Here is a 12,902-nt window from a genome sequence, read left to right as displayed (position 1 = left end):
AAATAACACTGAAAACTGGGTTGAGGTAACAGGAGCCAGATTCATCGATAATCCTGAAAGGGTCAACTTTAACAAAAGATGGTCGTTACAGTTCAACAGTGCCAAGTCTTTGGCCAGTCCCACTGGCACATGCCTACTTACCATGTTCATCCACTGCCCGATAAAGATCTGGCATCCAGTCCTCCTTCCATTCCCACCCGACAGGGCATTCAATCTCTTCCATCGGCAAGTGTCTCATCCCTTTCTGAAATCCAAAAGAGAAACCGTTGGGTGGACACAAAAGCATTTGCCAGGAGAAAGTGAGGGCTGCAGATGCTGGAGATCAGAGTTGAGAGTGTGGTGCTGGAAAAGCACAGCAGGTAGGACAGCATCTGAGGAGCAGGCGAATCATAGTTTCAGGCCTGAGCCCTTCATTAGGAACGAGGTCTCATTCTAAAACGTCGATTCTCCTGCTCCTCGGATGCTGCCTGACCTGCTGTGCTTTTCCAGCACCACCCTCTGGACACAAGAGCATTTGCATCGAACTCTTCTCAAGCAACTGTGAACAAAACGGAACGGTGGCACAGTGGTTAGCACTGCTGCCTCACAGCGCCAGAAACCCGGGGTCAATTCCTGCCTTGGGGGACTGGCTGTGTGGAGTTTGCACATTCTCCCCCTGTCTGCGTGGGTTTCCTCCGGGTGCTCCAGTTTCCTCCCACAGTCCAAAAATGTGCAGGTTAGGGTGGATTGGCCATGCTAAATTACCCATAGTGTGAGGTGAAGGGATAAATGTAGGGGAATGGGTCTGGGTGGGTTGCACTTCGGTGGGTCGGTGTGGACGTGTTGGGCTGAAGGGCCTGTTTCCACACTGTAAGTAATCTCATCTAAAAAACTGTGTTCCCCATCTTGTACGTATCAACAGTAAAGCTCTGATAAGGCCACAAGTGGAGTACAATGCCCAATTCTGATCGCTGCACTTCAGGAAGGACCTGAGAGTCCTCAACATGGTGCAGATGGAGATGGACCAGAATGGTTCCGCGGTGAATGATTTTCGCCGCAGGCTTCCGTTGGAGAAGCCTGGGGTGTTGTCCTTGAAGTGAAGGCGATTGAGGGGGCGGTTTGGACAAGATTCTGACACGTTCAGATATTGAGGGATCCAGCACAGAAACAGATCCTTCGGTCCAAGCAGTCCCGTCTGCCTGTGCTTGGCCCATACCCCTCCAAACGTGTCTTATTCCTGTACTTATCCAAATATCTCTTAAACGTTCTTAGTGTACCTGCATCCACCACTTCCTCTCGAAGTTCATTCCACACACAAATTACTTGGTGTGAAAAGAAAAATTGCCCCTCGTGTCCTTTTTCAAATCTTTCAGCTTTCACCTCAAAAATATGCCACCTCGTCATGAAATCCCGAACCAAAGGGACCACCCACCAACACCTCCAGAAGGTGACACCTCAACCCCCTGCACTCCAGTGAAAAAGTCCCAGTGTCTCCAGCCTCTCCTCATCACCCAAACCCTCATTCCCGGCAACATCCCTGGTCAATCTTTTCTGCGCCCTCTCCAGTTTAATAATAGCCTTCCTTGGGCAGGTGGGGGGCGGAGAAGTATTGTTCCCATCACGTGATGGTGCAGAGCTTATTTGGGAGACACAGATTTCATATTTTGGGCTAGAGACAGAAGGGGAGGATGGACGATCAAACATTTTTTTCCACAGCGAGTGGTAATGAGCTGGAACTCACAGCCCACGAGCGAGGAGGAAGCAGAGATAAATGAATGGCTCCAACATAAAATCAGACTTAAAAATCACACAACACCACGTTATAGTCCAATAGATTTAACTGGAAGCCCTAGCCTTCAGTGTGCTTCCAATGAAACCTGTCGGACTATAACCTGGTGTTGTGTGATTTTTAACTTTGTCCACCCCAGTCCAACACCGGCACCTCCACATCATAAAATTAGACAGGTGCTTGAGGGGAATAAACTGCAGGGAGGAGTAGGGCGATGGGACTGACTGGATTTCTGTTCCGGATTGACTATATGACCCTCTGTCCTTTTTTAGCTCCAGGATCTGGACTGAAGTCCAGCCCAATTATTAGGAACTATGAGTCTTTTCTATCTCGCAATCATCAAGGGTCCCACCACGAGGCGCTTGCCTGTGCCATGTTTAACTCCTGCGTACATTTCGGTCAGCCTTCTCAGAAGGAGTGAAACACCTACTTTGTCTGTCCACTCTTCCAAGGCCGGGCTCCATTCCCCTCCAGCCAAATGGGTTTCATTCTCGTAAACTTCGTCGGTGAATTCATTGTGGCCTGCATCAGCATCAAACAACAAACTGTAAAAAGAGAGGGAGAAACAGAATTGGAGCAAAATGACCATGGCAGTGACCCATCCTCAACTCGACCCTTTCCAAATTCCTCTGTCACTCCTCCTCCGTCCTCAACGCGTGCAACGCACTCCCCATCCCTCCCTCAACCGTTCCTCATTACTCTCTCTGGTCGACAGCACGTCCTTGGCTTGCTGGAGAGCACTCGGAGTCAGAAGGGTCATGGGTTCACGTCCCATTCCAGGAGGTGAGGGTATGCTTCAGACTGACGCCCCGCTGCGGCATCGAGGGAGCGCTGCGGTGTGGGAGACGCCGTCTCTCGGGGTGAGGTGCCCCCTGACGGCGCAAACAAACCCTTGTCCCGTGAACACGAGTAAAAAAAGGTGTGCATGATGATCAATCGCAAGGCTTTGGAAGACCCCCCTCCCCACCCACTGCAAGAAGGCAGGAAGCAAACTCACCACCGCTCAGGGTCGATGGTCCACTTTCCGTCCCACTGCCAGCCCTGGAGAGGGTAGAAGTCCTTTCTCGACAGCCTGATTTTACCCGACGCATCGGAGAACGCCGGATGCTGCAGCAACCCGCTGGTGCCCCAGTGGCCCATGACCCGCGCCTGGTTTTCATACTGCAAACAGAACCACAGGAAGGCGTTTGGTATGCTTTCCTTTATTGGTCAGAGTATTGAGTACAGGAGTTGGGAGATCACGTTGCGGCTGTACAGGACATTGGTTAGGCCGCTGTTGGAATATTGCGTGCAATTCTGGTCTCCTTCCTATCGGAAAGATGTTGTGAAACTTGAAAGGGTTCAGAAAAGATTTACAAGGATGTTGCCAGGGTTGGAGGGTTTGAGCTACAGGGAGAGGCTGAATAGGCCGGGGCTGTTTTCCCTGGAGCGTCGGAGACTGAGGGGTGACCTTATAGAGGTTTACAAAATTATGGGGGGCATGGATAGGGTAAATAGACAAAGCCTTTTCCCTGGGGTGGGGGAGTCCAGAACTAGAGGGCAAAGGTTTAGGGTGAGAGAGGAAAGATATAAAAGAGACCTAAGGGGCAACTTTTTCACGCAGAGGGTGGTACGTGTATGGAATGAGCTGCCAGAGGATGAGGTGGAGGCCGGTACAATTGCAACATTTAAGAGGCATTTGGATAGGTATATGAATAGGAAGGGTTTGGAGGGATATGGGCTGGGTGCTGGCAGGTGGGACTAGATTGGGTTGGGATATCTGGTCGGCATGGACGGATTGGACAGAAGGGTCTGTTTCCGTGCTGAACATCTCTATGACTCTAAGTCACGACACATTGTACAGACAGCCCTGCCCAGCGTGGAAGGGAGAAGCATGAGACCAGGAGGGGCTCGGCTTCACTGTGACCAGGACATGGGAACGTGATATTTGCCGGAAGTGAGGAGGTTTCACATACAGAAACATTGCCATAATGTAGCCTGCGACTGACACCACCCCCAGCCTTGCTCCCGCGAGACTCCACTCGTTCTGGCGAGCTTCCAGACGCTCCCAGGAGCCTCCAGGAAACAGCCCTGAATGGGGCACTGCAGAGGGCGAGAGATGGACTGGGCCCGGGAAACTGCCAGGAATGAGCACCGAGTCTCACAGCTCAGTGCGAGCTCCCCCTGACAATCAGGTGGCCGTGAACAAAGATCAGTACAGCACAGGCACAGGCTCACCAAGTCTTTCGAAGTTAAAAACCTTCTGCATCTACGCGGTCCGTATCCCTCTATCCCCTGTCTCATCACGTATCTGCCTCTTAGATGTTTCCATTGCATGCACCTCCAACATTCAAAAGGATGGGTATATGAATGGGCCGGGTGCTGGCAGGTGGCACTGGATTGGGTTGGGATATGTGGGTCGGCATGGACGGGTTGGACCGAAGGGTCTGTTTCCGTGCTGTACATCTCTATGCCTCTATGACCTCCTTTGGCAGTGTAATGCAGGTACTTACCACCCTCTGTTAAAGACAAAACCTGCCTCTCCCCTCTCCTTTAAACTGACTCCCATTTCCCTTAAACTTGTATTCCCTCGTTACTGACATTTCTGCCCAGGAAAAACACTCCAACCAATCATTCTATCGACGCCGCTCATAATTTTGTGAACCTCAACCACAATCAAGTGAAAACAAACCAGGTTTATCCAATCTCACCTCGTACTAAATAACCTCCAGATCGGGCAACACCTTGGTGAAATGTTTCTGGACCATCTCCAAAGCCTCCATATCTATCTGACCGTGTGGTTCCCAGGTGCCACTTTCAGGGAGCTGTGCGTCTGTACACGTCGATCCCTCTGTATTTTCATGCTTCTAAGGGTTCTGCCGTTTACAATGTGCTTGTCTCCTGCACAAGACCTTCCAAAATATATCACCTCGCATTTGTCCGGATTAAATTCTGCCTTCCAAATCCTCTGCCCAAGTCTCCAGCCTATAACCACAACCCCACGATAACCACAACCCCACTACCCCTGTGGCCGACCACTCCAACTCCCCTCCTCCCACTTCTGCCAAGGACATGCAAGTCCTGGGCCTCCTCCATCGCCAAATCCTAGCCACCCGAGGCCAGGAGGAAGAACGTCTCACCTTCTGCGCTGGGACTCTCCAATCACATGGTATCAATGTCGACTTCACTAGTTCCCTCATCTCCCCACCGCCCCCCCCACCTCATTCCAGATCCAACCCTCCAACTCGGTACCACCCTCTCGAACTGTCCCACCTGTCCATCTTCTTTCCCACCTATCCATTCCACCCTCCCCTCTGACCTGCATCTTACCCCACCTGCATCCAGCTAACACCTTCCCAGTTACCTTCACCCCAAAGCCCCACCTCCCCCAATTTATCTCTCAGCCCCCTTCCCCCACCTCCATATTCCTGATAAAGGGCTTATGCCCGAATCGTCAATTCTCCCGTTCCTTCGACGCTGCCTGACCTGCTGTACTTTTCCAGGGCCACACGTTTCGGCTCTGATCTCCAGCGTCTGCAGTCCTCACTTTCTCCCATGTCCTGCTACATCCTCACTATCCGCAGCAGCTCCCTCACCTGCAAACCTACTGATCAGACCACCTGCATTCTCACACAGTCACACAGCAAGGAAACAGACCCTTTGGCCCAACCAGTCCGTGCTGACCATAATCCCGAAGTAAACTAGTCCCACCTGCCTGCTCCTGGCCCATATCCCTCCAAACCTTTCCTGTTCATGGACTCATCCAAATGTCTTTTAAACATTGTACATCCACCACTTCCTCAGGAAATTCATTCCACACATGAACCACCCTGTGTGTCAAAGATTTGCCCCACTGTCTTGGTAAAATCTGTCTCCTCTCACCTTAAAAATGTGACCCTTTGTCTTGAAATCCCCCATTCTCAGGAAAAGACAACAACAATGAACTCTATCCATACCTTTCATTTTATTAACTTCCATAAAGTTGCCTCTCAACCTTCTACACTCCAATGAAAAATGTCCCAGCCCATCCAGCCTCTTTTCAGAACTCAAAGCTTCCATACCTGGCAGTGTCCTGGTAAAGCTCTTCTGAACCCTCTCCAGCTTCATAACATCCTTCCTATAACTGGGCGACTGGAACTGGATACAGTATTCCAGAAGAGGCCTTACCAATGTCCTGCACAACCTCAACATGACGTCCCAACTGCTATACTCAAAAGACTGAGCAATGAAAGCAAGCCTTTTTCAGCACACTGTCTACACGTGTCGCAAACTTCAATCTCCAAAGTCAATGATCCATTTCACTAACAGCAGGGGCTCCAGCACTGAGCCCAGTGGAACACCACTGCTCACAGATATCCAGTCAGTAAAACACACTTGAACTGCTCCTCTCTGTCTTCTATGTATCCATCTCACCAGCTCAGTGCAGATCTCATATGACTTCACGTTTTGTGGATCAGCCTGCCATAAGGGACCCTGTCGAAGGCCTTGTTAACATCCAGGTGGACAATACCCACTGCCCTGCCCTCAGCAATCATCTTTGTCACTTCCTCAAAAACTTCAATCTAGTTTCTGAGACATGACGCCTCCTGTATGATGCCAGGTTCCCGATCATTAGTGATTGCATGTTTTTCCAAATGTCAGTAAATCCTGTCCCTGAAAATCTTCTTCAGTAATTTCCCTCCCATCGGCCTGTAACGTCCCGGATTATCACGATTGCCAGAGTGAAACGAAAGAGCAACGGTGGCTGTTGTCCAATCCTCTGGGACCTCTCCTGTGACGAAAGCGGATACAAACCTTTCAGGCAATGCCCCCAGCCACTTCTTCCTTCATCTCCCTCAGCATTCTGAGACAGATCCACTCAAGTCTTGGGGACACGTTTGCCTTAATGCTTTTCACAACTCCCAACACCTCTTCCTTTTCTATATCAACATGTCCTCGAATATCAACATATATCTCATCTGGAATACTGCTGCAAAGTATTCATTAAGGACCTCACCAACGTCCTCCTACTCTACACACAGGATTTCCTCCTTGCGTGGACCTACCCTTTCCCGAGCTACTCTCTTGCTTCTTATATACATATAACCCGCCTTTGGATTTTTGTTAATCCTGCTTGCCAAGAACATTTCATGGTCCCTTTTAACCTCCCTCACTCCTCGTTTAAGTTCTTTGCTGGGTTTTTAAATATTTTTCAAGGGCTCCGTCCATCTTCAGTTTCCTAAACCTTACGTAACCCTCCTTTTCCTTTTTTGGACTAAGGTCAAAATTCCTCATCATCCAAGGTTCCCAAATCGTGCCATCCATCTTCTTCATTTTCACAGGAACAGGCTCATCCTGAACTTCATTTAACTGGCATGGGTTTCCTCCCACAATCCAAAGATGTACAGGTTATGTGGATTGGTCCCATCTGGAGCCATTCCCAGACTAACGCACCTCACACTAAGGGACAATTTCGCACGGCCAATTCACCTGACCTGCACATCTTTGGAGTGTGGGAGGAAACCGGAACACCCAAGGAGAACGTGCAAACTTCACACAGATAGTCACCCAAGGCTGGAATCGAACCTGGGTGCTGTGAGACAGCAGTGCTAACCACTGAGCCACCATGCTGTCCAGAGACGTGCAGGCGAGGTGGGCTGGCCATAGGAAATGCAGGGTTACTGGGTAGGGGGGAGTGGTTATGAACGGGCTGCTCTTTGGAGGATCCGACGGGCTGAATGGCCTGTTTCCACACTATAGGGATTCTATGAAATGCATTGCAAAGATAAATAAATGCAAAATACCAACAGCAACCCAGGACTGCGAGACTCACTCTTTCTGCAGCGACTAAAATTTTCCCATCGATGTACTTTTCAAACTCCTCTTCGTCAGTGGACAGGCCCATCCAGATCCGCACTCGGAGCTGAGCGACAGTCCTCTGGTTTTGGGACTTGTCCAGTGGTTGCTGTCAACATTGGTGTGAGAAATGACGTTACTCTTCATTGGAAAGCATCAAGCAACTTCACATCCAAGAACAACCAACCTCACATTCCCTTGCCTCACTAACTCTAACTCCGCTGCATATCTTCAAATAACAAAAGAGGAATATACAATTGGAAAGGGATAAGGGCCGGGTGCTGGCAGGTGGGACCGGATTGGGTTGGCATGGACGGGTTGGACCGAATGGCCCGTTTCCGTGCTGGACATCTCTACGACCTGATAAATTTGAATCATACTCTGAAAATATCCTGTGGATGGTAATCCAACAGTCAAAACATACATGCAACTGTTCTATACGTTAAACATTGTCAACCAGAAGGGAGTTTCGAAAGCTTCATGGCTTCGTGGACTTGGTCTCTCTCATGGGACTTTCCATTCTGATACTTTGAGAGGGAATGGAATATAAAAGTAGGGAAGTCTTGATGAAACTGTACAAGGCTCTCATCAGACACCACAGCTGGAACACTGCTAACAGTCTTGGGGCCATATATCTAAGGGAAGATTCATTCCCACTCGAGGCAGTGCAGAGAAGGTTCCCTCGGCTGATCCCAGATATGGAGGGACTGTCTCATGAGGTGAGGTTGAGCCTGAACTCATCAGAGAACAAGAGGTGACCTTATTAAAGTGGACAGGATTCTCAGCGAGCTGGACAGGTTGTTTGCCCTTATGGGAGAGTGTCAGATCAGAAGGAGGTGCACACTGAAGGGAGATAGGAGGGAGAATTCCTTCATTCAAAACTAAGTCACTCAGAAGATCCCTTAACCTGACTGGGTGCTTTCACGTGAGATCATGGTGGCCTTCAGGTCATGGCATGCTTCAGGGACACATACTTCATGTGGCGTGCTTCAAGTAGGGTGGCACGGTGGCTCAGTGGTTAGCACTGTTGCCTCACAGCGGCAGGGACCTGAGTTCGATCCCTGCCTGGGGCGACTGTCTGTGTGGAGTTCACACGTTCTCCCCATGTCTGCGTGGGTTTCCTCTGGGTACCCCAGTTTCCTCCCATAATCCAAAGACGTGCAGATGAGGTGAATTGGCCGTTGCTAAATTGAGCACAGAAGTCAGGGGTAAATATCAGGTAGGGGAAAGGATCTGGGTGGGTTCCTGTTTGGAGGGTCAGTGTGGACTTGGGTCAAATAGATTGCATACTGTAGGGAGTCTCTTCTCGGGTCTTCTGTGATCAGTCAGCACCATCAAGAAAAGATTTTGGCATCTACTTTCATCCTTCTCTGATTGACTTCGGGATCCAATTACGAATGCATGCACACTCACACGCACGCACATACAGACACACATGCCCTCACACACAGACACACACCGGACAAAGTCATGTGTACGTGCCCACACACCCCAGCACAGGGGAAGTCCGTGGACTTTTGCAATGCAGAACCAAGTCAGGCCCGTCACCGACACCGACTCCCACCCGAAGCGAGCTGTGACCCACCTTCAGGAACACTGTTTGCAACTTCCCGCAGAATTTGCCACACGATTTCTCACTGTCCCTGGAAAACAGGACCGAGTGCGCTTTAATCCGAGCGTAGGCGACTCGCTTCTCACCAGCCAGCATCCAGAGAATCACGTCAGGCAGGCTGTTCTGAGGCTGGGAGGGGCACACGAGGAGAGTGCATGAGATTCCAGTGGCTCTTGCTGCCAGGACCTATGTAGCCCACCATCCCTGTTCCTGGCATGTCACCCAAGCACAAAGTAAAACGGACTGGCCTGCAGTTTAACTGTCAGAACTCGTGTTTCCCAAAAGAATTCCGTGCATGACCAGGAAACCCTCCCTCTTCCTAAATGTTCCCCCTTCTCTTCAACAATCCTATCCAAGGCATGATGCTGGACAAAATATTATAGCGAATTTACCAATAAGTGGCAACAACTTGCTTCACAGAGGACAGTCACCAACTTAGAGCAAATCTTGATGACTTACTACAGCACAGGACAGGGTATGTGCCAGTGTTGAAGAGTCAGTGCTGAGGCAGTGTCACACTGTCAGAGGGTCAGAACTGACGGAGTCCCGCATTGTTGGAGGGTCAGTGCTGAGGGAGTGCCGCACTGTCAGTGGGTCAGTGTTGAGGGAGTGCACACTGTCGGAGGGTCAGTGTTGAGGGAGTGCCGCACTGTCGGAGGGCCAGTGCTGAGGGAGTACCACACTGTCAGGGGGTCAGTGCTGAGGGGGTGCAGCATTGTTGGAGAGTCAGTGCTGAGGGAGTGGCGCACTGTCAGAGGGTCAGTGTTGAGAGAGTGCCGCACTGTCAGAGGGTCAGTGCTGAGGGAGTGCCGCACTGTCAGAGGGTCAGTGCTGAGGGAGTGCCGCACTGTCAGAGGGTCAGTGCTGAAGGAGTGCCGCACTGTCAGAGGGTCAGTGCTGAGGGAGTGCCGCACTGTCAGAGGGTCAGTGCTGAGGGAGTGCAGCACTGTCAAAGGGTCAGTGCTGAGGGAGTGCCGCACTGTCAGTGGGTCAGTGTTGAGGGAGTGCCACACTGTCGGAGGGTCAGTTTTGAGGGAGTGCACACTGTCAGAGGGTCAGTACTGAGGGAGTGCAGCACTGTCAGAGGGTCAGTGCTGAGGGAGTACCACACTGTCAGAGGGTCAGTGCTGAGGGGGTGCAGCATTGTTGGAGAGTCAGTGCTGAGGGAGTGTCACACTGTCAGAGGGTCAGTGCTGAGGGAGTGCCGCACTGTCGGAGGGTCAGTGCTGAGGGAGGGTCGCAGTGTCGGAGGGTCAGTGCTGAGGGAGTGCAGCACTGTCAAAGGGTCAGTGCTGACGGGGTGCCACACTGTCAGAGGGTCAGTACTGAGGGAGTGCAGCACTGTTAGAGGGTCAGTACTGAGAGAGTACCACACTGTCAGAGGGTCAGTGCTGAGGGGGTGCAGCATTGTTGGAGAGTCAGTGCTGAGGGGGTGCCACACTGTCGGAGGGTCAGTGCTGAGGGAGGGTCGCACTGTCGGAGGGTCAGTGCTGAGGGAGTGCCACACTGTCAGAGGGTCAGTACTGAGGGAGTGCCGCACTGTCAGAGGGTCAATACTAAGGGTGTGCCGCATTGTCAGAGGGTCAGTACTGAGGAAGTGCCGCACTGTCAGAGGGTCAGTACTGAGGGAGTGCCGCACTGTCACAGGGTCAGTGCTGAGGGAGGGTCGCACTGTCGGAGGGTCAGTACTGAGGGAGTGCCACACTGTCAGAGGGTCAGTGCTGAGGGAAGGCCGCACTGTCAGAGGGTCAGTACTGAGGGAGTGCCGCACAGTCGGAGGGTCAGTGCTGAGGGAGTGCCGCACTGTCAGAGGGTCAGTACCAAGGGAGTGCCATGTTTCCTAAACTACAGCACAAAACAATGAAGTGGTTATAATTCTGTTTTGGGACATGTCCTCCTTTCCACCAGGCCAACATGGGCAAACCCCACTCTCTTCCACCTGCAGCCGGTCTCAAAAAGCAAACCTCCTCAGCCAGGACAGACAGCCTCTCGAGCCACTCTTCAACCTCAGGCAGCTTTTCCTTCACGTTGATGTTCCTGTCTCTCAGCTTCTCTGCCGACTTCCTGATCTTCTTCAGCAGGAAAACCTGCTGGTCATACAGCTGCTGATCGAGGGCAGTCACTTGAGGAAGCCTTTTTAACGGTGGCAGGGAGCGGCTGCAACAAACGGGGCAAGCAAAGGGGACCAATCAGGGTCATTCACCGTTGGGTCACCACCAAGTGATGAAGCGTCAATAGCTACAAAGCCAAGTCTGCTCTTGGCCTTTTATCGTGACTTAAAAATATAAAGTAAGTCATCAGAAGTCCAGAGAATTACTACTATCCCACTTGATGTCACAAATCAGAGCATTACCCAGTGGGAAGAGACCTTTCAGCTACCTTTTCTGCACCAGTCTTCAAACATCTATCTGTGCTAATCCAACTGGCCCCTCAAGTCTCAATAAGATACAATTAAAAGTCGGGCCTTGAACAGAGGGACCGAGGGGGGTTCAGGTACATAATTCTTTGAAGTTATTCTCACATATCAACAGGGTGGTTAAGAAGGCATTTGGCAGGCTTGCCTTCATGGCTCAGATCTTTGAGTGTAGGAGTTGGGACGTCATGTTGAAATTGTACAGGACGTTAGTGAGGCCTCTTCTGAAGTACTGTGTCCAGTTCTGGTCATCCTCTTATAGGAAGGATATTATGAAGCTGGAGAGGGTTCAGAAGAGATTTATAACCAGGACGTTGCCAGGTATGGAAGCTTGGAGTTGTAAAGAAAGGCTGGATAGGCTGGGACCTTTTCGACTGGACAGTAGGAGATTGAGAGGCGACCTGATAGAGGTTTATAAAATAATGAGGGGCACAGATAGGATTAATGGGAGTTGTCTTTCGATCGGCTGAAGGATTTTAAGGTGAAAGGAGAGAAACTTTAAAAAGACATGTGGGGAAAAGTTGTTACACTGAGGGTGGTTCACGTGTGGAACGAACGTCCTGAGGAAGTGATGGATGTGGGCACAATCACAACGTTTAAAAGACATTTGGGGAGATCCAAGATGGCGGCGACTCAGCAAGTCTGAGTCTACAGAGCCCTTCCCAAAACCTGGGTAAAGTGGGTTTCCTGTCCCCACCACACTTGCCAAACCACCCAAAAAATTTCTTTAATCTTAATTAGCTGCTGAATATTATATTTAAATAGTCTAATACTGAGTGGATAATGAGTAAATCAAAGGGACCCCGCAGCTCTCAGAAAACAAAGACCCCTCCCCCACCCTCCTCTCCTCTGGCTGCAGCTGATGTAAAAACAGGCCTTATAGAGATGATTGCTAGACTGGAATCGACACTCGTCAATTTCATCGCAGAATCCCGACAGCGATGGAATGCATTCGAAGAAAAGCTGCAGAAACAGAATCAAACCATGGAAGAGCTGCAGGGCCGAGTGGAGGGGGCGGAACTAAAGGCCACGACCTCCGAGGCTGCAGCACAAACAGCTGCAGAACAGGTGAGAGCTCTGGAGCAGAGAGTCAGGGCCTTTGAAATTTACATCGATGATATTGACAACAGAAATCGGAGAAAGAATATTCGGCTGCTGGGCCTTCAAGAGCAAGAAGGGAAAGAACAGTTAGTAGCATTTCTGGAGCGATGGCTGCCGCAGATTTTAAACCTGGGGGCTGAAACTGACCGGGTAAGGGTGGAGTGGGCCTACCGGGTCGCAGTACGCGGATCTGG

General features: G+C 50.8%; 1 protein-coding gene across 1 annotated transcript in view; it reads right to left on the bottom strand.

The window, feature by feature from the left end:
* LOC132836899 (myoferlin-like) overlaps nucleotides 1–12,902 on the bottom strand; it is a 141,436-nt gene that overhangs the window by 72,592 nt on the left and 55,942 nt on the right. Inside the window, exons 22-27 of the mRNA XM_060856466.1 lie at nucleotides 11,159–11,351; nucleotides 9,168–9,323; nucleotides 7,560–7,691; nucleotides 2,766–2,929; nucleotides 2,199–2,313; nucleotides 142–244 (exon numbers count right to left, since the gene is read on the bottom strand). Of these exons, the coding sequence (XP_060712449.1) occupies nucleotides 142–244; nucleotides 2,199–2,313; nucleotides 2,766–2,929; nucleotides 7,560–7,691; nucleotides 9,168–9,323; nucleotides 11,159–11,351 (863 nt within the window). The remainder of the gene's footprint in view (nucleotides 1–141; nucleotides 245–2,198; nucleotides 2,314–2,765; nucleotides 2,930–7,559; nucleotides 7,692–9,167; nucleotides 9,324–11,158; nucleotides 11,352–12,902) is intronic.

This window comes from Hemiscyllium ocellatum, chromosome 48 (assembly GCF_020745735.1).
Source record: "Hemiscyllium ocellatum isolate sHemOce1 chromosome 48, sHemOce1.pat.X.cur, whole genome shotgun sequence".
NCBI lineage: Eukaryota > Metazoa > Chordata > Chondrichthyes > Orectolobiformes > Hemiscylliidae > Hemiscyllium > Hemiscyllium ocellatum.
Note: the sequence above shows the minus strand (reverse complement) of the source record. Positions and strands in the feature narration are given on the sequence as shown.